The sequence below is a fragment of the Dreissena polymorpha genome, chromosome 14 (genome assembly GCF_020536995.1).
Source record: "Dreissena polymorpha isolate Duluth1 chromosome 14, UMN_Dpol_1.0, whole genome shotgun sequence".
NCBI classification, from domain to species: Eukaryota; Metazoa; Mollusca; class Bivalvia; order Myida; family Dreissenidae; genus Dreissena; species Dreissena polymorpha.
This window is the reverse complement of record NC_068368.1, coordinates 42,507,892-42,533,241: the sequence shown is the minus strand read 5'-3', so window position 1 is coordinate 42,533,241 and position 25,350 is coordinate 42,507,892. Positions and strand designations below refer to the sequence as shown.

General features: G+C 34.8%; 1 protein-coding gene across 1 annotated transcript in view; it reads left to right on the top strand.

The window, feature by feature from the left end:
- Nucleotides 1-265: 265 nt before the first annotated feature.
- The window catches only part of LOC127857795 (tubulin epsilon chain-like), a 45,797-nt gene continuing 20,712 nt past the window's right edge, over nucleotides 266-25,350 (top strand). The window contains exons 1-5 of the mRNA XM_052394465.1: nucleotides 266-409; nucleotides 17,589-17,662; nucleotides 18,770-18,889; nucleotides 23,022-23,137; nucleotides 23,554-23,675. Coding sequence (XP_052250425.1) covers nucleotides 385-409; nucleotides 17,589-17,662; nucleotides 18,770-18,889; nucleotides 23,022-23,137; nucleotides 23,554-23,675 — 457 coding nt within the window. The 5' untranslated portion in view covers nucleotides 266-384. The remainder of the gene's footprint in view (nucleotides 410-17,588; nucleotides 17,663-18,769; nucleotides 18,890-23,021; nucleotides 23,138-23,553; nucleotides 23,676-25,350) is intronic.

The following is a 25,350-nucleotide window of genomic DNA, read 5'->3' as shown; positions in this document are numbered from 1 at the left end:
AAAGCTTTTGCCCGTAAATTAGGTAGCACCTATAATCATATTATTTATTATTTGTATGATGATGATTATTATTTTTGTGTTGTTCTTGTGATTAAAATAAAATATTTTTGTAAAAGGATAGTATTTAATGTTCATTGGCATTGAACAATTAACAAAAATTGCCATCAATCATTTTGTCTAATAATGCCATGTAGCCATACCATGCTGAATAAGTGTAATGTAGCCTTTTATGATCCATGTCAAACAAAATGCTTGCTTGGTATTTCGTACGTCTTGCTACACAGACGAAATATAAACAAAACATGCATTAAAACGATGCTGAAAGTTAATCTATGATATCGTTTAGCGGTATGATCGCTTGAATGAAAAAGTTGTATTTCAGAAATGACACAATCCATTGTTATTCAGGGTACGCAATATGTACACATTATTTTATTTTAAATTACATTATTATCATCCTTTTCTTTAAAAAATGTATGTTTGTTTTTGTCGAGTCTTGATTTCGTTTGAGTCGTGGGCATTACTTGCTATAGCTCCCCCACCCCACAAGTTGCAACCCCTCTCACGAAACCATAGAAATTGAAAAAGTGGATTTGTTATACAAAATATTGAAACAAAAAGTTATATTTTTTTACTTAACATGTGTATCCATAGTATAGACCAGTTGACGAGTGACGTCATGCGCACCTGCAAATATTAGACTCCGCCCACTGGTTGGCAAAAAGAGCTGAAATTCATATAAGCGCATATAGAAAAGGTGGAAATAATCGTCGTTTTTATTGATAATCATGCACTATATCAAATATAATTTTACTAACTATTTCTGAATAAAACATAAGCGTGCAAAGAAATGCATTTTTGGAACGATTATATTGTTGTTATTATTAGTTTTTTACTATAAACAAACTCGGGAGTGAAACACAATATACAAGCTCGGTATATGTGGTTACCATAAAAATCTCTTTTTGGCACATCTTCGAGACCATTTTTAAGATTTAACATTCTCAGATATTTAAATTCTTTCAGAATAAATCAAATTTAATGAACACAAATAAGAATGTAATCAAAAAGCAAATAGATCGACTTTATGTATGCAACATATAGTAACTTATTCGAACATTTATGCCTGTCAAATCCTTACCTTGTTACACATTAAATGAACTTTCTTCATAAATGTTATTGTTTTTATTTAATTATTCACACCAATTTTGACTCTTTGTTTCAGCCTTTTTAACCCGGTGTTTTATTGCACCTTTGTTTATCATAAACCGATTATCTCGTTATGATCGGATACTGTCCAAACAATTACAAAGAACACATGGTGTCACAAATTCAGGGACCTATTTGGGTCCCTGCATAAACCACATGTGGCATACAAGTGTCTGGTCATTAAACATCATTTATGATACCTCCATGTCATCTCTTGGCATATTGAGCGATCATCTAAGCAAAATTGTATAGCCAAAATACGAAACAGTTGCTTTAATAAAATATGTAAACATATTTAAAAAAATTGAAGATATTTGTCCGAATTGCATTAGCAGTAACTAGTGTATATATTAGCCAGTTTAATCATAATAATACAGTATTTAATAACTATAAATTAAAAATATTGTGCAATTTTACTGCTACCTAATTAACGTATTTAACGATCGAGTACCGGCAAATTTAAACTCGGCTATTACGTGTTATGATTGTACGTTACTGTAGTGTACGAAACGACATCATGAAAACAAGCAAACAACAAAAGGGTAAAAAACACTTAAGTAAAATAAATTAATATGTAGATTTATTTATCATAAAATGCTAGATTGTTATCACTCCTTATCGCCAGTAAAGAGAGTGCACGCAAAGACAGTTCAATTTGCATAATATGCAGTTTTTGTTTTTCATATGTATGCTAAACTTTATGATAATGTCATTTGATGGAAACGAAACGATAGTTCATTCAATGGAAAATTAAATAACTACAATATTTACAAATTGTAATGTATTCCGCTTTTAGGGCATCGTTTTATAATTTATTAAATGCACCTTTTACACTATCGTTCGCTTATGAACAATAACACTATCTACACCACTTATAATTATAATCAAATTAATGTATGTGTTATTATCTTTGAAATATAAATTATCAAAATCTTACTATCACAAAGAATACTAAAGAATAGTTTATGTTTTGTTTTGAGGAATTGCCAGTTTTTAGTCTTCCGACCACGTTTAATCTGCCGGTAATAATTAATTCGTGTTTTTATACAGAGGAAATTATATTTATGAATATACATTTATTGGTACTAATTGTTACAGTTTTGCAATATTATTGAAGAGTTTTAATGTTTATTTCGGATTTTTGTATCGTTTTATTAACTAAACAAAAGACATGTATACATGTTTTACGTTACTGTAACCAGTGTTTTTGCCAACCAATCAGTGCGCATGCGCGGAAAATCCCGAATGTAAACAATAACATTTAACTGGTCTATTGGCCCTCTAAATGAAAACATCCAAATAATTTAAGTGAAAAGATTGAAAAACATGCCTGTTTAATACCTCAATTTATAGTTTTATGTGTATTCTTGGACATAACAAAAACTGCATTAAAATAAGTAATGTTTTGCCAAAATACTGGCGAGACTAAGCTCTCTGATTAAATATATCCAAAATCCATCAGGTAAATGTGACTGTTCTCACGGCATATAAGTTTGAAAAAGAGGGGATATATTGTTTTTCTGGATGTCGGTCAGTCTGTCTGTAGACAAGTTTGTTTCCAATTAATAACTTGTGAATGGATTTACCTATTGGCTTAATACTTTCCATGTGCATTTGCCTTTGCCAGTAGATGACCCCTATTGAAAATCGCTTCACTAGGTCAAAGGTCAAGGTCACTGTCACACTGAGAGTGACTATTGTTTCTGATCAATAACTTGTGAATGGAGGGACTTATTGGCTTGATACTTCCCATACGCATTGGCGTTGGACAGTAGATAGCCCCTATCGAAATTGGGGTCACTAGGTCAAAGGTCAAGATAATATGATTATAGGTGCTACCTAATTTACGGGCAAAAGCTTTTTAAGTTTGTTTTTTATGACCATGTATTTTTAATAAATAAATGGACATGATTGTGTTCAAAATATTATAATTGTTGCATTAATTAAGTAATGCATCCAAAAAAACAATCTTAAAACGAGTTACATGTTCCAAGCTTAAAGATCTAGCATCTTTTTTTTCTAGCCACAGGAATTTATAGCTGGTTCGGTGTCTGTGGTATAGTGGATGGGTTGTCTGCTAACTGGCTTAGTCACTGGGAGGTCTATGTATTGATTCCTTAAGTGGGAGCATTCTTTAGATAACCCTAAAGACATACTATGGCGTACCATTTGGGATGAAAGTCAAGAAGACCTACAAGTTAAAAAGAGAAATGTACGTCGAAGTACAATAATTGTACGTCGACATAAATATAAAATACACTTCGAAGTATATATTTGTACGTCAAAGTACAATTTATACTTCAACATACATGTTTGTACTTCTAAGTACACATTAATTTTTCTGAACAGCCAATCAAAACACTAGTCTCTTGAGCCGCTTTTCATTCAGTTTTATTTATAATAAATGTTTAAAATCTCTATCTACGAGTTAGCGGTCGATAGTGGCATAATTTGGTATAAATTATAATAATAATGTTTAATAAATACCCACAATATCTATGAGTAAGCAGTCGATAGTCGCATAATTCGGTATAAATAATAATAATAATAATGTTCAATGTCAAATATCTCTAAAAGCAACAGACTTAAGGTGTCTTCTGATTGGCTAACACTCAAGAGTCGGTGAAAATTGTACGTCGAAGTACATTGATTGTTCTACCTAGTAGGTCTTGTAGACTTTCGACGTCATGGTACGTCATATAGACACTAAGTACATGTACTGGTCCTACCTACGAAACAGTTTGTTTCATCAAATGTCTCAATTCAACTTGACAGCTTGCTAAAGCAGTTGCATTTAGCATACAGTACACTGATTTAACATAATCAAAATCATGTGATGTGTCAAATCAATTTTGATTGGCAAATTTGACAGGATTTTTTTTTAATCCAATAAGTTTTAGACTGCCAAATAACACACACTACGTTTTGAAAGCCATACCTGGAGCTTTCGTCTGTATATCACTGACTTCATCAGAAGAATGATTTCTACTGTTGGGAAACGTTAACACCACTAATTGTCTTCTTATTTATTATCAATGTATAATTATGTGTAACAGCATAACAACATACTCGTTTCGCAATTAAAATATTTAATAAATACAGGTATCTTGCAGGTTTCTAATTTCCTTTCGCAAACTATTGTTGAATAGTTTAAATTTTGTCGCCACTAAAAAACTAGCCATTTTGTAGCAATTCTAAAATCACAGTCTAAACTGCATACACTTAGCTCTATAGTTACAATTTGAATGCAAATATTAGAATGCATCATGTTATATCATCCATATTTTTTATTTAAACATTCAAATAACACATAATACAGTACATATATAAAAAGATACGTGGTATTGTGTGGATATACAAAACACTTCACATCATTTATTTGCACATAAAATAATAGTTACAAAATAAGTAAAACTCATCAACCTACATTTCAAGAATATTTACGTATATGAAATTACAAAGTGGTGTTATTGTATTACCTTTTACAAAATTAACATTGCTGGTTTTGCACTAGCCATACAACATTTATCATGGATTAGCAAGTAACAACCAATTTATTAATTACACAATAGAACGGAAATCATATTAATTGCATTATGCATTTACTAAACAAGCTATTTGCTACTGTTTAGAATTACACTATCTTACTAAAAATGATCACAGGTACTTAGTGCTTTTACATACTTGTGGTAAGTTTTGTATTACTAGTTTGACAATAATCGGCAGACACTTGTCGATATACAGACAAAATTTGCATGGAAACTTTTCATATTTTTTCAGCATAACTGCCTTCAAATTGTTAATTTAACAACCCTTTGACATTGTTTGCACATCTGATCTTATTATACCATAGCTGTTTCTGTTTATAGATAGACATATATAGACTTTTCAAAGTTCTATAAAAGTTCACACATGTTCCATCCAAGTAAACAAACAGAACCAATAAAGATCACCACAGATAATAACTGTGTGTATAGCTTGGAAATTTTGATAGTTCGGGAATCCCTCCTTTGTTGATTTCTGTAAACCAAAACTGTGGTTTACTGTCAGTTTTGCTGGATAGAATGGCTTGTATAATGCCCAGCTCTTGCCTTGGCAGAACAGCTTCTAAAAACGGAAAACCAACAAATATCTTAAAATTTGATCAATAATGCAGACAATGTATAAATGTCTTTTTTTTCGAATCTGGGAGATTTTTTACGTAAGATTGTGGTACGAAAATTCCAACGGTATCGGATTTTGTGGTTTTAGGCCTAAACTAATTATAGTGATATGTAACCTTTCGGGATATCGGTAAAGTGCGAGCAGACGAGGTGTAAATACGTTAAAAATTAAAGCTAAAAGACTAAAAAGTTAGATCTGCATATCTTAAAAATTTGTGAATAAATGTGTTTCTGGTGGATAACAACGACAACTTACCAGAATATTGCTCATGGTCACACGTAAAACTTCTTTCTGAGAGCGAATGGAAAATGCGTCACAAATTCTGATACATAAACAGTAGGGTGTCGTTATTGAAATACCGCGAGAATACTGGAAGAATAGAGATGCCAACTCTAGTGTTTAAAACAAATAATTTTTTAACAAGCGTTTGTGATTTGTCAGGATAATAATAACAATAAGATATCGAAAAGATCAAAGCAAATAAATTCGACAGAAATCTGAGATTCGGCAATATATTAAAGACGGGTTACGTTCCCGTAAATTGTGTTCGGTGAAGACTGTTACTAGGGTCCATACAATAACCGAAAAGCACCGAAAAGCACCGAAAAGCATTCAATTTCTCTCTATATATATGCAATATATCGTTTTTAGTGTATGTTAACGAGTTTAATTAGTAATAAATGGTTATATGATTGTATGTTTATACTACATTGTGCCCAAAATGGTAAATATCGGCAATTACCGACCGAAAAGCACTTCATGTGGAAACCGAAAAGCACTCAATTTGTTTCTATTGTGTGTAAACGGATTAAATTAGTTATAAATGGTTATATTTCATGCATATTTATACTACCTTGGGTTTATTATGAGGTATTAAGCCCAAAAATTGGATAAATATCGGCAATATACCGACCGAAAAGCACTTCAAGTGAAGACCGAAAAGCACTCAATTTCTCGCTATATATGAATATTTGCGTTTCTATTGTGTGTAAACGGTTTAAATTAGTTATAAATGGTTATATTTCATGCATATTTATACTACCTTGTGTTTATTATGAGGTATTAAGCCCCAAAATTGGATAAATATCGGCAATATACCGACCGAAAAGCACTGCATGTGAAGACCGAAAAGCACTCAATTTCTCGCTATATATATGAATATTTGCGTTTCTATTGTGTGTAAACGGTTTAAATTAGTTATAAATGGTTATATTTCATGCATATTTATACTACCTTGTGTTTATTATGAGGTATTAAGCCCCAAAATTGGATAAATATCGGCAATATACCGACCGAAAAGCACTTCATGTGAAGACCGAATAGCACTCAATTTCTCGCTATATATGAATATTTGCGTTTGTATTGTGTGTAAACGGTTTAAATTAGTTATAAATGGTTATATTTCATGCATATTTATACTACCTTGTGTTTATTATGAGGTATTAATGCCCGAAATTGGATAAATATCGGCAATATACCGACCGAAAAGCACTTCATGTGAAGACCGAAAAGCACTCAATTTCTCGCTATATATATATGAATATTTGCGTTTCTATTGGGTGTAAACGGATTGAATTAGTTATAAATGGTTATATTTCATGCATATTTATACTACCTTGGGTTTATAACGAGGTATAAATGCCCGAAATTTTATAAATATCGGCAATATACCGACCGAAAAGCACTTCATGTGAAGACCGAAAAGCACTCAATTTCTCGCTATATATATATAATATTTGCGTTCCTATTGTGTGTAAACGGTTTAAATTAGTTATAAATGGTATATTGCATGCATATTTATACTACCTTGTGTTTATTATGTGGTATTAATGCCCAAAATCGGTTAAATATCGGCAATATACCGACCGAAAAGCACTCCCGCGACAGCAGAGAATCACCGAAAAGCACTCAAGTTCTCTATATATACATGCAAGTTAACTATAAGGGCCGATTTTAATGGATTGAAAAGATGTACATATTTATTAAGTCAATAATGACTTCATTAAATAAAAAGTTTAAATATAAAGCTCATTACTATTTTTGGTGGCCACCGAAAAGCACTCCCGCGTTAAATATTGATTTAAGTTTGAAAATAAAGCACTATATATATATGAGGCGCGTTCTGAGAAAAGTGGGCTTAATGCATGTGCTTAAAGTGTCGTCACTGATTAGCCTGTGCAGTCCGCACTGCTAATCAGGGACGACACTTTTCGCCCAAACGTGATTTTCGGTGAGGAGTGACTTCCTTGAAACTAAAAATACCATAAAAGCGGAAAGTGTCGTTCCTGATTAGCCTGTGCGGACTGCGTAGGCTAATCTGGGATGACATTTTACGCACATGCATTAAGCCCCTTTTTCTTCCCAGAACACGACTCATATATACATGAGGTAGTTTGCCAACATAATGAATATGTTGCCCAGCTCTTGCCACGTGGAGGCCACCTCTTGTAAGAGCCAAATTTTGAAAAAAAAAGGCCGAAATATTCCCGAAAATTTATGCAAGAAATAAAAAAAAAACGGAAATAGTCCCATTTGTATAAACAAGAAATTAAATATTTGCAGCTGTTTGTAATGAAATGAAACTGCACAGCTTAAGATAAGCTTGTCTGTCAATGATTATGTTACCCTCAAGTTCAAATCAGATTATGATTAAAGAAAGTAATGATATGTAAAAAAAAATCCAGGACATACACCGGCATATGGGACGCAATGTGTATATAAATATATGGTACATACTAACTAATAAGTGGTACATAATATAAAAAACATAGAATAAAAATTGATAAACTATACATACAACTATGTTACATATACATATGCAAAGAAGGTAGTAAAGTTAGAATAAAAGATAGATTAAACAAAATAAACAAAGATACAACTATGTTACATAGACATATGCAAAGAAGGTACAAAAGTTATAAAATTCAAGATCATGATTATAATAACAAATGTGAACAATGATAAAAAACCAGGTATGATTATCATTAAGATTTGTAAAGAAATCTATACGACGGGGCATTTAAATCGTGTTTCATTTATTTTCAGATATAAATATCAACGGAATGCACAGGTAAACTATCAGTGAGTTTTAATTACAACACAACTGATCGAAGGTGTTAATACTGTTATCTTATCAGCGGGGTGTTAATTAAATAGCATCCGATTGAAGGTGCGATAGTCTTAGTACACGCAGCGCGCAATCTGATTACCCGCTGCGCACACGCGTCAATATGATAGAAATGGGGTACCGATAGAAATGCTTTTGCTTCATGTATCATACCTGGTTTTGTCAAGTGAATAAACATTCATAACATAAAGAATTACAACTATACATACATACATATATATACATATATACAAGTATATGAATGCTTTATCAATGAATCAATGTAACACTTCTTATTTCTATGTACAACTGCTATTATTTAAAATGATATTTTTTATTGTTTTCTTTTTCTATTTTTTTTTTTGGAATTACGAGAATATAATATATTCAAATTGTATATATACAGATGTTGTTGATCAGTTCCTCGCCGATGTTTACATTTGACAATCACGACAGCTATAATAGCTAGCAATGCTTTGTATTTTATTTTCTATGTCAATTCTTTATTTAAATCAGTTGAATTTAGTTCAGCTAATATGTACATGTCTGGTTTCGATTTTGTGAGGGCTATACTGTAGCCTGATGATCACAATGTGATATCGTAATTCTCACAGAAATCTATTCCAGAAATTTGGTAGTCAGTAAATGAGTCATACATTGTTTGTATTGTATTTTCGTCATGATCACTAGGTGAATGCGTACTTGTCATTTGAATTTATGTCAGCTTATAATTATGTAGATGTCTGGTTTCGATTTTGTGAGGGCTATACTGTAGCCTGATGATCACAATGTGATATCGTAATTCTCACAGAAATCTATTCCAGAAATTTGGTAGTCAGGAAATGAGTCATACATTGTTTTGAATTTTATTTTCGGCATGATCACTACGTGAAATCTTACTTGTCTTTTGAATTTATGTCAGTCTGTATATCAGTCATACTTTTTTTTTTCACAGTCACCGTGCGAGTGTTAATTTTTCTTTTCTGCTGACCTGGTTTTTTACCATGGGTGCGTGGTGCAACTATGGTTGACTGTCCGTTGGTTGAGGTCAAGAAACCTGGTTTTTGAATGGGGTGGCGCCTGAATCTATTAAACAGTTTCTGTCTCTGCTGGTCAGTCATGGTAACATATTGGGTTTTTGTAACTTGGAATTGCTTATGTGTTTCTGACAAACGAAACTCGCCGGAACCAACTAAGGCAGCCCGCAGTTCGTGATATTGACCTTTAACTAGTGTGTAGAAAGTGTCGACCAATTCTGTCAAGGGCTTGGATTTCCAATCAATGGCCTGCTTAAGGATGTGGTTAATGGATTCGCAATTATTGTTTGTCCAGTGGCTGTCAACTTTATCGTCTAACGACGGATCACTAACCTTTGTCTTAAGTTGAGGTCTTAGTCGGGATTGGAAATATCGCACAAAGTTTTGTGATATTTCCGCGCACTGACTTTCTAACTGATCACATTTTTCTTCAAAACAGATTCTGTCGTCACTGTCAAGAATGCCCCCATCACCAAATATTTTATCTAGTATGTCGGACCGTTGTTTTAGGGTAACTGCGTCGTCAATGAGCTTTTGTTTTGCGTTTTGTCTGAGATGTCGTGTACAAAGCACATGGGTTGCCTCATGGAACGCGGTTTCAACTGCTTTTACAAGAGCGCGTTCGTCGTCACTGCCAATGACTAGGGAGTTAAGAGATGAGCCGCATAATTTCATTTTCAGTGTATTAAAGAAGTGGCAGTACGACTCAAAGTCACTATTATCATGAATATAGATTGGACCTATGAATATTGGATGAACGTCCGTCTGTTGTCGGGTGACACTAAGTTGCTTGTAACAGGTAACCGTGATATGCATGTCACATAAATTGTAAGTTTTATCAACACCTAGAATTGAGTGGCCTGTACAACAAATGTTTTGCAAATCTGCCAGTTGTTCGTCCGTATATAAGATAATGCATGGAGCCTTTGCATTGGTACGAATAATTGTCCTGACATATGGGTGGTTTTGCGACACCATATTTTCTAACTGTAATATTTGGTCAGCAACATTTTTCGTATGAACTGCTGAATGTGGCGCTTCAGCCTTTTTCACATGTTGTTTCTTGTTACGGATTAATTGAATATTACCTGGGCGTGTCACTTCATCATACTTATTCTTTAGTTTGTCATAGACCTGTTTTGGTTTGTTTAACTTAAGCAAATCCGCGACCTCTTCCATTACATAAGATGGAGTCCTAAGAAACTCACGTTTCTGTCGTGCATTGCCGTGAGAACTTAGACCTGGAAATTTACCAACATATTCTACTAAAGCTAACGTACTTTGCAGCCCACCCTCTCCCAACCAAGTGACCTTCTTATACGAACTGTCCAACTTCAAGGAAGTATAATACTGCTAAACCGCAACAACTTGAGATATATCAGGTTGTGGATTCATAGGTACATATTTCCTTTTCTGTTGGGCACGTGTTAAAGAGCAAAACACGTTATTCTTTTTGTAAATAACTGTGAGATCGCCGGTGCTACCAATTAAATAAAATGTCTTGGGAGAGGCGCCGCTGTTTGTATCCCAGACACCACAATCATCCGAGAAACAGCTTCTTTTATTGCGAGAGCGCTTGTCTATATTTTTGGTATTATTTATCAAAAAGTAACAATTTTCTTTAGCGCCCCCCTGGAATTTGGCCCAACCCTCACCCGAGGTGTTTTTCAAAAGGTGAACGGCTTTCTCCGTTTCAATGAATGAAGAGTTTAATTTTCCACTAAACAATGTTACAGTTTTGTCTGCCTCAGAAGCCGTTGCTTGGTCATTTGTCAGTTCATCATTCTGATTTGCATCACTGCTCTCAGATAATGAGTTTTCAAAAGACCTTTCAACAGTTTCCGAGTGGTCATAATCGGAGTCGTCACCATCAATTACCACAAAAGTTGCATTAGCAGGAATTGAACATGTTTCTACCTTTGTAACTTTAATATCATCACTGAGTGGCGAAACATCATTTACTAAAATTTTGTTTGCAGGAATCAATGGCACAAAATGGTTAGGTTCTAGTCTAATTATCTCCGAGCGAGACATTTGAGACCACATTATTGTTATATCAGGTGACATGTCTTTACATCCCCTACCCACAACACGCCGTGTTAAGACTTCGGACGTATAGTCCGAGAATGGCTGAGGCGGATAGTACGACTTAATGCATTTTTTGATTACTGCGCTTACCACAAAGATTAGCTCGACGACTGACCAAGTGTATAGACCTATAACATCATGCAACAAATTTGAATATTCCGCCTTAAGTATTCTGTCATCGGCGAGGAACTGATCAGATTTGTAGTAACTTTCGTTTTCAATAAGTTCAAGAGCAGATAACAATCTCAACAAAATATGTTGCTCTTCACTACCATTCAAACATTTTGAAATAGATCTAAACAGACAGTTGCCGTCACCGATTGTTTTTATAGGTGTGTAATGCCCTATCATTGCAGGATGAAATTTGTGCAGAATATTGATCGCCATCTTGTCCGCGTCTGAAGACGGGAACGTAACATCAGTCTGCTGTAATCCCACATTATACGCATCTAATAGTTTCCTTTCGGACTTAGCAGCATTTTTCAATGCATTTTTCTTTTTTGACTGTAATGCGGCCCGAAGTCTGTAAAAAGAGGGTGTCCCGAAGAGTTGACAAAATTTCTACAGCTAACATTTAATCAAGCGCGTAAACTTCTCAAAAAACGATATTTCCCTATTTCCGTTCACATTTTAAAAATGTATGTATTAATGGCTTACTAACGCTCGATTGGTCATTGTCGGCTCGGGTACTACCTACATGTACCCGGTCGATATTAGACTGTACCCCAGTTGTATTTCCCGCCCAAAATCCGATGTCGTAAAACGCGCTAACGATTATCTTAAACAAACTTCTGTTAAGAAAAACTGCATCAACATGAGTATGAGTTACTTAAGAGTACCCGGGGTACATGTAAGTTTTACCCGAGCCGACAATGACCAATCGAGCGTTACTAACAGTAAAATACCCAACAGCGGTATAATGTTGTAGATTTATTTTTGCATTAACATTAATTCAAAACATTTTTAGTTCAAAATGTTATTCACGTTAAATAAATACATCAGTTCTTCTGTTCATTTGCATCAAATTAATGGTTAAAGTCCGATTGTTTTTAAAAAAAACTGCTATTTTATGAATATATCAAGCATGTACACTTAACAATAATGATGTTTTAAAATTTTGTGACGTGCGCGGGCCATTGAACGTTGAGATAAGCAATGTTGCGAATTAAATTACACATAATTAAAAACTTATTTATTGTAGGATACCGATTACACGGAGCTTGATTACGCTGCGAACTAGAACTCTGCCGCAATGTATCTCCAATGAAAGATGTAACATTAATTCAAGCACGTATACTTAACAAAAAAAAGATATTTCTTTATTTCCGTTATCAGTTTAAAAATGATGGTATTAAGGTGTTACTAAACAGTAAAATACCCAACAGCGATCGGGACCTTTTCACAGATTTTGGCATTTTTTAACTTATTCATTAAATGCTTTATATCGATAAATGTAAACATTGGATAGTAAAAGCTCCAGTAAAAAATCAAGAATAAAATTAAAAAAAGGAAAAGAACATTGTCCGGATCAGGTTTCGAACCAGTGACCCCTGGAGTCCTGCCAGAGTCCTGAAGTAAAAACGCTTTAGCCTACTGAGCTATTCCGCCAAGTACACATACTTGACGTATTTTTTACCTTATATAAGCAATCTTCGTAGTTTCACAAAATTTAACGACAAAAACAGAACTCTCCAAATTATTCAATCGTTTCGCGTTGCAACGCTTTATAATTTTTAGGTTTTAAAATCGTCAAAAGATGCATATAATGGCTATATTAGACCATGGTAAATTTTCAGTATTACTGTTTCCTCACAAATATCATAACTAAAACGAAAATTTGCGAATCTGAAACAACTTTTTTCAATTTTGTCAATTTACCAAAGCGTGAAAAGATCCCTTTAATGCACTTGGCCGCTAGACGAAAAATTTTATACAACTATTCTGGGCAAATTTCACTTTCACTAAATACATCAGTTATTTTTATCAACCAAATTCCTGTTGTGTGCTACTGTTTCTTATCAGAATTATATATATTACAATACACCATCAGACCCGAATGAATACACCATTTATCCCAAGCAGGTAAATAACAATTACTATAATAAAACAGTGGAAGTCTACACGGTGTATTAGCAACCTGCTGTGGTGATCTTATCAGTTCAATACACAGGAACATGGCTACTGTACTGGAATTGGATTTACAGCCAAAATAACTGTTTTCATTTCAGTCTACACTGTGTATTAGCAACCTGCTGTGGTGATCTTATCATCTCAATACACAGGAACATGGCTACTGTATTGGAAATATCGGATTTACAGCCAAAATAACTTTCATTTATTGCTGAAGTGGTGTGCACTAACAATTGATCCACCTCACCGTTGCACTTTTTTTTAATACATTAATTAATTTACTGAGTCGGCGCTGCGCTAATAAAGTGTGATGGTGGAAATTAAGAAATAAGATATATTTTCGCATGAAAACTGAATACACATGATACATGGATAAAATATATATAAGACACATTGGAATCTTTCATTTCTCCAAAAATTAGCACGTAGTCACATATATATAAGATAGATTAAATACCATAAAACAACATGTGAATTTAAATAAATACATTTATTACTGGCACTAGCTATTCTAAAAGTCGGCCGTCAACATAAGTTCAAAGAAGGAACCACAATTAAATACGATCCATTTTCGAATGATACTGATTGTATAGCAAGTAGTCACATATTAATTCTAGCTTGCATTAGTTAAAATAATTTTGTTAATTAAGTTCAAATTAATCTGTTCTTTAGAGATTAAAAGGGTTTAAAGACGGCGCTAATAAAGTGTGATTGTGCCCGTGCCTTTGAACGTTGAGTTAAGCGAGAGGTGCGAATGCAATTACACATAATTAAAAACAGATACTATTGTGCCAGCATTGCTGACACGTTTTTTTGCAATATTAATTCAGGTAGGTAAGGGAGGGGAAATATACGTGACACGTTGACACGTTGTTTTTTCTGCACTCATTTGGGGAGCTATTGAATTTCAAGTGTACATGTTGATTTTTTTGTATCTTCAATAATCCATTGTAATTGATTTAACGCACACGCCCCTTTTTAAATTGGTGTTTGAGCTGTTAATTAATAGTCAAAATAAAATGCGTGTTAAGTTACCAGCGTACACTAGATACTCGCGCAATGAATGGTTTTAATGGAACGATTAAAATCGCTATTATTAATACAAAGCACATTAACTAAAAGTCATGCTGCAATTTCTATTCAAGAGTTTCACGTCAATTAGAAATACTTAAAACATATACATCAATTTACGTATAAGATGATAAACACCATGAAATGCTTTTCGGTTGGTACATTGCCGATATATTTATAACTTGCTACCTGTTTTTTATAAAAAATATATATTATATTCGATTTTTAACATGAATGTCTCAGTCCTCTAAACCGAAAAGATCCGTAACATAAAATAGTGTCTTTGTGTCGTATGAACGAATCTGCACTAAATCTAAGATTAGATTCACATCGTACATCGAATAAATAATTGAGCACATGTAAATCAACAAAACTGTACATTAATTCACACGAGCCGCACTGTTCGGACATGAATGAAAGGCGCCGATCATAACACAACTTCTCATCATTATCTGGAATATAATTAATTGAAGGTACGAAAATCTATTTCCAAACTGCTTTGTGCTGATTAAAGAAGCGTACCGGCCGTTCGTTCACAAGTTGTTAATGATGACTTCAGACATTAAAATTAAGTTTCAATATGAACAGACTTTGACTAAATAAATATGTACATCTTTTCAATCCATTAAAATCGGCCCTTATAGTTAACTTGCATGTATATATAGAGAACTTGAGTGCTTTTCGGTGATTCTCTACTGTCGCGGGAGTGCTTTTCGGTCGGTATATTGCCGATATTTAACCAATTTTGGGCATTAATACCTCATAATAAACACAAGGTAGTATAAATATGCATGCAATATACCATTTATAACTAATTTAAACCGTTTACACATAATAGGAACGCAAATATTATATATATATAGCGAGAAATTGAGTGCTTTTCGGTCTTCACAGGAAGTGCTTTTCGGTCGGTATATTGCCGATATTTATCCAATTTCGGGCATTAATACCTCGTTATAAACACAAGGTAGTATAAATATGCATGAAATATAACCATTTATAACTAATTCAATCCGTTTACACCCAATAGAAACGCAAATATTCACATATATAGCGAGAAATTGAGTGCTTTTCGGTCTTCACATGAAGTGCTTTTCGGTCGGTATATTGCCGATATTTATCCGATTTCGGGCATTAATACCTCGTTATAAACACAATGTAGTATAAATATGCATGCAATATACCATTTATAACTAATTTAAACCGTTTACACATAATAGGAACGCAAATATTATATATATATAGCGAGAAATTGAGTGCTTTTCGGTCTTCACATGAAGTGCTTTTCGGTCGGTATATTGCCGATATTTATCCAATTTCGGGCATTAATACCTCGTTATAAACCCAAGGTAGTATAAATGTGCATGAAATATAACCATTTATAACTAATTCAATCCGTTTACACCCAATAGAAACGCAAATATTCATATATATATAGCGAGAAATTGAGTGCTTTTCGGTCTTCACATGAAGTGCTTTTCGGTCGGTATATTGCCGATATTTATCCAATTTTTGGGCTTAATACCTCATAATAAACCCAAGGTAGTATAAATATGCATGAAATATAACCATTTATAACTAATTTAATCCGTTTACACACAATAGAAACGCAAATATTCATATATATAGCGAGAAATTGAGTGCTTTTCGGTTTCCACATGAAGTGCTTTTCGGTCGGTAATTGCCGATATTTACCATTTTGGGCACAATGTAGTATAAAAATACAATCATATAACCATTTATTACTAATTAAACTCGTTAACATACACTAAAAACGATATATTGCATATATATATAGAGAAATTGAGTGCTTTTCGGTGCTTTTCGGTGCTTTTCGGTGCTTTTCGGTTATTGTATGGACCGCTGTTACTATATGTAGTGAACCAGTCTTCGGCTTATCCCCACTGAAGAAGAGCATTCAGGGGAGATAATTGAGTAATGACCTAATTCTGGAACGGTTGCGAAGAAAAACAAATAATGCGAGAATATTTAGAGCGATTCGCTACACAATTATGATGTCATTGATATAACTTTTCCTGAGGTATGTATTTACATGTGATTTAGCATATGTCAAAGTGTTTTTGATTTGTTTAAGTTCATAAATAGCATCGCGAAAATATATGTCGCGTGGCAAATTTTTTTGAGACGTATCCATATGTGGTATTCTTATGTAATTTTATGTCTAAATTCCCATATGTATGAACGGTCAACGCCCGCTTCGCGGGCTTTTGCCCGTATTACTGTCACAATATATGTGAAAATCATTTTCGATCAATAATTCACACCAATATGATAAGATTAACTCTTATGGTCAGTTTTGTTGCACAAAATCCTGTGTCAAGGCTCTGTAGTTTGTTTTTCTTTGGTGGGGGGGGGAGGGGCATCTGTCTCCAAACGCAGAGCTTTTGTTAAAATTTATCTTCATAATTTTTCCCAAATGCAAGATTACACAACAGAATTTTTTTATTTGAATAGTAACATCAACGTACCCCCCCCCCCAAAAAAAAAAACAAACTTCTGTCAGTAATGTTATATGAGCTTCACTCTGGTAAACAAGGGCGTGTAATGCATGTGCGTAAAATGTTTCCAAGTTTAGCCTGGGATATTATACAATTTGTCGTCTAAATGAAAGCTCATCTTAATGAAAATCAATTCTAGGTGAAACTTGTGTCGTCCCTGATAAGCCTGTGCTGACTGCACAGGCTAATCTGGGACAACACTTTACCAACATGCATTAAGCCCCTTTTTTGCAAGGCTCACATGCATGCTTTGGTATGTTTTAGTTGGCCAGTGTGGCAACCAGATAGGCTGCAGGTTCTGGGATCTGGCTCTGAGAGAGCATGCTGCAGTAAATAAGGTAGCATTTGTTGCTTCATCAGTACACATTATAGTTGAATTACAATTCTCAACAATCTAAAATCATAGGGGATTTTATTCATGTAGACTAAAGCAGTGTTGCGAGACTGCTCGAAAACAAATCAGAAAATAGTACTGAATTCGAAAGTAGTGCAGCAGAGTTAGATATTGTTCTAAATTAAATTGCTTAAATATGTATCAAATCATGTTAGAATCAGAATAATTTGCACAGCATTGTTATAGTATTTATTGGTCTATGAACAATGTATCACTCTGACCTGTTGCTATGTTTTTTCTGTTTTTGTTGCTCTCTGTGTATTAAATATATAACATCTTGCTATCAAATTGTTTTTGTGTTGTACCGGTATGTGTTTCTAATTTAACAAAAAATGATGACTTTGTAGGCAAGTAAAATGATTTAACAACTTTCTTCTGATGTGTATAAAAATAATTTATTTTATGTTTTCTGGTGGTTTATAGAGAAATATCAGTGAATTAAAATTGGTACAGTTTGTAATTTCACTGTTTCAAACAGTGAAAATTATCAATAATTTTCACTGTTGACCGTGAAATGACGTCATTTTTTTAAAATAAATAACGTCATTATTTCAGCAAAATTCTTTAGTTAAACTCTTAAACAATGTATATTAACTGTGAAAAAACGCAAACAAAAAGAAAATTTGTTGGATTCGGTGAAATATCGATTTTAATTCACTCGTGATCATAGAAAATATATATTTTCACTCGTGAAAATATTATTTTCTATGATCACTTGTGAATTAAAATCGATAATCCACCAAATCCAATAAATATCCTCTATACATGTATATATAAGGTAGTGTTTTTAAAAGGCAGATATCAATGTTGTGGTATAATAAATATTGTTAATCAATATCATGACATTGACTGACTCTCATGATGTGATTTAGAAATGATATACACTTAGCTATTTAAGAAAGTTCTCCTCTACTGAACAATATATTTGATACTACTATTAATCATTTGTCAGTTATTGAAATGAACACCAGCAGCGACTGCTAATGTTCATATTGTGATTGGGCAATAAATATTGCTGTATTAGGCAGGTGATTTGTTATGTGTATTTCAGCATGGCACCTATGATGAGGCTCTGTGCAGTTTCTTCCGCAATGTGGATGACCGGTTTGACGACCCAGCTGACATCCCACTGCAGCAAGGGAAGGGGAAAATCAAGTCACTAAAAGCAAGGGTCAGTTATTAGTCATTATATCCCACTGCAGCAAGGGAAGGGGAAAATCAAGTCACTTTAAGCAAGGGTAGGTTATGAGTCATTGTATCCCATTGCAGCAAGAGAAGTGGATAATCAACTCACTTAAAGCAATGGTCAGTTATTAGTAATTACATCCCACTGCAGAAAATGAAGGGGAAAATCAAGTCACTTAAAGCAATGGTCAGTTATTAGTCATTATATCCCACTGCAGCAAGGGAAGGGGAAAATCAAGTCACTGAAAGCAATGGTCAGTTATTAGTCATTATATCCCACTGCAGCAAGGGAAGGGAAAAAATCAAGTCACTTTAAGCAAGGGTCAGTTATTAGTCATTATATCCCACTGCAGAAAGGGAAGTGGAAAATCAAGTCACTTAAAGCAAGGGTCAGTTATTAGTCATTATATCCCACTGCAGCAAGGGCAGGGGAAAATAAAGTCACTTAAAGCAAGGGTCAGTTATTACTCATTATATCCCACTGCAGCAAGTGAAGTTGAAAATCAAGTCACTTAAAGCAACGGTCAGTTATTAGTCATTATATCCCACTGCAGCAAGAGCAGGGGAAAATCAAGTCACTTAAAGCAAGGGTCAGTTATTAGTCATTATATCCCACTGCAGCAAGGAAAGTGGAAAATCAAGTCACTTAAAGCAACGGGCAGTTATTAGTCATTATAGGCCACTGCAGCAAGGGAAGGGGAAAATCAAGTCACTTAAAGCAATGATCAGTTATTAGTCATTACATCCCACTGCAGAAAGGGAAGGGGAAAATCAAGTCACTTAAAGCAAGGGTCAGTTTTAAGTCCTTATATCCCACTGCAGCAAGGGAAGTGGAAAATCAAGTCACTTAAAACAATGGTCAGTTATTAGTCATTACATCCCACTGCAAAAAGGGAAGGGAAAAATCAAGTCACTTAAAGCAATGGTCAGTTATTAGTCATTTCATCCCACTGCAGAAAGGGAAGGGGAAAATCAAGTCACTTAAAGCAAGGGTCAGTTTTGAGCCATTATATTTCACATTGCAGCAAGGGAAGGGGAAAATCAAGTCACTGAAAGCAAAGTCAGTTATTAGTCATTACATCCCACTGCAGAAAGGGAAGGGGAAAATCAAGTCACTTAAAGCAAGGATCAGTTTTTAGTCATTACATGCCACTGCAGAAAGGGAAGGGGAAAATCAAGTCACTTAACAATAGTCAGTTTTAAGTCATTACATCCCACTGCAGAAAGTGAAGGGGAAAATCAAGTCACTTCAAGCAATGGTCAGTTTTTAGTCATTATATCCCACTGCAGAAAGGGAAGGGGAAAATCAAGTCACTTAAAGCAATGGTCAGTTATTAGTCATACTATCCCACTGCAGTAAGGGAAGGGGAAGATCAAGTCACTTAAAGCAAGGGTAAGTTATTAGTCATTATAGGCCACTGCAGCAAGGGAAGGCGGAAAATCAAGTCACTTAAAGCAATGGTCAGTTATTAGTCATTACATCCCACTGCAGAAAGGGAAGGGGAAAATCAAGGCACTTAAAGCAATGGTCAGTTATTAGTCATAATATCCCACTGCAGCAAGGGAAGAGGAAAATCAAATCACTTAAAGCAAGGGTCAGTTATTAATCATTGTATCCCACTGCAGAAAGGGAAATGGAACATCAAGTCACTTAAAGCAAGGGTCAGTTATTAGTCATTATATCCCACTGCAGCAAGGGAAGTGGAAAATCAAGTCACTTAAAGCAATGGTCAGTTATTAGTCATTATATCCCACTGCAGCAAGGTAAGGGGAAAATCAAGTCACTTAAATCAATGGTCAGTTATTAGTCATTATAGGCCACTGCAGCAAGGGAAGGGAAAAATCAAGTCACTTAAAGCAAGGGTCAGTTATTAGTCATTATATCCCACCGCAGAAAGGGAAGTGGAAAATAAAGTCACTTAAAGCAAGGGTCAGTTATTAGTCATTATATCCCACTGCAGCAAGGGAAGGGGAAAATCAAGTCACTTAAAGCAATGGTCAGTTATTAGTCATTATAAGCCACTGCAGCAAGGGAAGGGGAAAATCAAGTCACCTAAAGCAATGGTCAGTTATTAGTCATTTCATCCCACTGCAGAAAGGGAAGGGGAAAATCAAGTCACTTAAAGCAAGGGTCAGTTTTGAGTCATAATATTTCACATTGCAGCAAGGGAAGGGGAAAATCAAGTCACTGAAAGCAAGGGTCAGTTATTAGTTATTACATCACACTGCAGAAAGGGAAGGGGAAAATCAAGTCACTTAAAGCAATGGTCAGTTATTAGTCATACTATCCCACTGCAGTAAGGGAAGGGGAAGATCAAGTCACTTAAAGCAAGGGTAAGTTATTAGTCATTATAGGCCACTGCAGCAAGGGAAGGCGGAAAATAAAGTCACTTAAAGCAATGGTCAGTTATTAGTCATTACATCCCACTGCAGAAAGGGAAAAGGAAAATCAAGGCACTTAAAGCAATGGTCAGTTATTAGTCATAATATCCCACTGCAGCAAGGGAAGAGGAAAATCAAGTCACTTAAAGCAAGTGTCAGTTATTAATCATTGTATCCCACTGCAGAAAGGGAAATGGAACATCAAGTCACTTAAAGCAAGGGTCAGTTATTAGTCATTATATCCCACTGCAGCAAGGGAAGTGGAAAATCAAGTCACTTAAAGCAATGGTCAGTTATTAGTCATTATAGGCCACTGCAGCAAGGTAAGGGGAAAATCAAGTCACTTAAAGCAATGGTCAGTTATTAGGCATTATAGGCCACTGCAGTAAGGAAAGGGGAAAATCAAGTCACTTAAAGCAAGGGTCAGTTATTAGTCATTATATCCCACTTCAGAAAGGGAAGTGGAAAATCAAGTCACTTAAAGCAAGTGTCAGTTATTTGTCATTATATCCCACTGCAGCAAGGGAAGGGGAAAATCAAGTCACTTAAAGCAATGGTCAGTTATTAGTCATTATAGGTCACTGCAGCAAGGGTAGGGGAAAATCAAGTCACCTAAAGCAAGGGTCAGTTATTAGTCATTATAGGCCACTTTAGCAAGGGAAGGGGAAAATCAAGTCACCTAAAGCAACGGTCAGTTATTAGTCATTATATCCCACTGAAGCAAGGGAAGGGGAAAATCAAGTCACTTAAAGCAAGGGTCAGTTATTAGTCATTAAAGGCCACTGCAGAAAGGGAAGTGGAAAATCAAGTCACTTAAAGCAAGGGTCAGTTATTAGTCATTATATCCCACTGCAGCAAAGAAAGTGGAAAATCAAGTCATGTAAAGCAATGGTCAGTTATTAGTCATTATAGGCCACTGCAGCAATGGAAGGGGAAGTCAAGTCACGTAAAGCAAGGGTCAGTTATTAGTCAATATAGGCCACTGCAGCAAGGGAAGGGGAAAATCAAGTCACCTAAAGCAATTGTTAGTTATTAGTCATTATATCCCACTGAAGCAAGGGAAGGGGAAAATAAAGTCATTTAAAGCAAGGATCAGTTATTAGTCATTATAGGTCACTGCAGCAAGGGAAGTGGAAAATCAAGTCACTAAAAGCAAGGGGCAGTTATTAGTCATAATATCCCACTGCAGCAAAGGAAGTGGAAAATCAAGTCACTTAAAGCAAGGGTCAGTTATAAGTCATTATAGGCCACTGCAGCAAGGGAAGTGGAAAATCAAGTCACTAAAAGCATGGGTCAGTTATTAGTCATAATATCCCACTGCAGCAAAGGAAGTGGAAATCAAGTCATTTAAAGCAAGGGTCAGTAATTAGTCATTATATTCAGCTGCAGCAAGGGAATGGGAAAATCAAGTCACTTAAAGCAAGGGTCAGTTATTAGTCATTATATCCCACTGCGGCAAGGGCAGTGGAAAATCAAGTCATTTAAAGTACTAGTTAATTGCTATGTTCACTTGGTACTATTATATTGCAAAGATTTGGAAAAAAATCCCAGAAATAGTGAAAGAAGGTTGGGCACCATAACTTAAATTCTGTCAATATTGTTAACAAATTTTTTGTAAGTGTTTACCTTGGGCAAGAAAAAACAGAACTTACCACCACATATGACTCCTGATCTGTTAACCACAGCAAAACATACCAACTAACATAACTTGTAATCCCTTATTTTCTTTTATCTAGGCGGTGCTGGTGGATATGGAGGAGGGAGTTGTCTCAGAGATGATGAAAGGCCCACTGCGAGAAGTGTTTGACTTCAAACAGCTACTCACTGATGTGTCTGGGGCTGGGAATAACTGGTAAAGCAGGGCAATTAGAGTCCTCTGTGACCGACAAGTTCAAGGTAGTGAGTGAGAGGGAACACTGTTAGAGGCCTTTTTGGTCAGTAAGAATATCAGAATGTCATTTTTTACAGTTACATCTGACTCATCTTCAGATAATTATTATATCAAAGCTATCAACTGTAACCTACATGAATGGAGAAAATTGTGTGTATAGTGTGAAATATATAAAGAATCCATGATTTTTTGTATGAAAATAACAATAACCATGCCCTTTCAGCATATATAAATTAAAATAGTAAAAAACAATGAATACCTGTTATAAGCCCCTGGCTGCAAAAAGGTACCATGTGACATTGAAATTAGAAGGCAGATGGTACCGTATTGCAGCAATTGGCATTAATTGAACTCAACAAGTCTTGTCCATCTTTCAGGGCTGTTGGCCACAAGATGTATGGCAGTCAGTATAGAGAACATCTTAGTGATATTGTCCGACGAGCAGCAGAGTTCTGTGACTGTCTACAATGCTTCTTCATCATACATTCCATGGGTGGGGGTAAGTGTGCGAAATAAGGTTGATATCTTTCAGCGGGTGAACACATAATAAACATGGTTAAAATAAAGAATTGAAGGATGTGTCAGAATTTATGGTCACTAAGCTCAGTGTGTTGTTGTTTTTTTCACCATTTTGGGAACGGGGCTTGACTTGAGATGAATTAAATGTTGATTCTTATTAAAAAAATACTTGTTTTTTTTAAACATTTAATTGGGAATTTTTAGGTTCCATTTGGGAAAAGTATATTCTTTTTTTCAATTGAGAATTAATCCCCCTACCGAACCCAAATTTGAACAAAAAACACTGAAGCTTATTGTGAAAACCTAGGTGTTATTGAGTTTGTTGCTTTGATGCTCACAGGAGCATTAATTTAATGGACTTTTATTAAAGCATGATTTCTTTGCACAATATTGATCTTAATTAACCATGTTCATAATGCGATTTCCTTGTATTTATTTTGCCCTGCTTTTCAGCAACAGATAAGGCATTTATTTGCAAAGATGCCTTTTCTGGGACACTTTGTATTTATTTCTAAGATGTCATTAAGATTTCATCAATCAGTGACAAAACAGAATTCTGTTACTGAAAACTTAACATTTTCCAAAAGGAATGAGTAAAGATGGCTCTATGTTAAACAAATATGTATAAATTGTAAATATGAATATAAATTCAAAACATGTTATTGTCCCCTAACAGTGAAACCAGAGGGGACTTAATATGGTTTGCGTTCTGTCCGTCAGTCAAATCAGTCTGTCTGTCACACTTCTCTGGATCCTGTGAAAACTTTAAAAGTTCTTCATATTTGTTTATGAAACTTGAAACATGGATAGATGGCAATATGGAGATTATGCACATAATTTCATTTTGTTCCTACGTCAAGAATTCTGGTTGCTATGGCAACATTATTATTTTTTTATTCTGACAAAATGGTGGAGTTTCACCGGTAGAGGACAATATTGCTTGGCAATCTCTTGTTTAACATGGTGTAGATGCATATCCATGGCTGATTATGAACATCATTTCATTTTATTCCTACGTCAAGAATTCTGGTTGCTATGGCAATAAATATAAAACATGAAACCGTTGGAGACGGTTGATGCTCCCCAAAGTTTTTTTTGTCACAATATTGCACTATATATTCAGATAAAAGGAAACGTCTTGAGGGCACAGTAGTTGGGGGGACAAGAATTTTTTTTTAGAAAATTTCAAAGGGCCATAACTCTGTGAAAAATCATCCGACCAGAACCCGCTGATAATATGCACATCTCCTCTTGGTAGTGAAGCTTCCAATAAAGTTTCATTGAATTCCGGTCATTAGTTGCTGAGAAATAGCCAGGACAAGAATTCCACTATATGTACAGTTAATGGAAAATTTCAAAGGGCCATAACTCTGTGAAAAATCATCTGACCAGAACCCGCTGATAATATGAACATCTCCTCTTGATAGTGAAGCTTCCCATAAAGTTTCATTGAATTCCGGTCATTAGTTGCTGAGAAATAGCCGGGACAAAAATTGTGCACGGACGGGCGGACAGACGAAGCGGCGACTATATGCTCATTATTTTGGGGGAGCATAAAAAATAAATATTTAAAAATTCTGACAATGGTGGAGTTTCACCGGTAGGGGACAATATTGCTTGGCAATCTCTTATTTTAAAATATTTTACATAGAAGT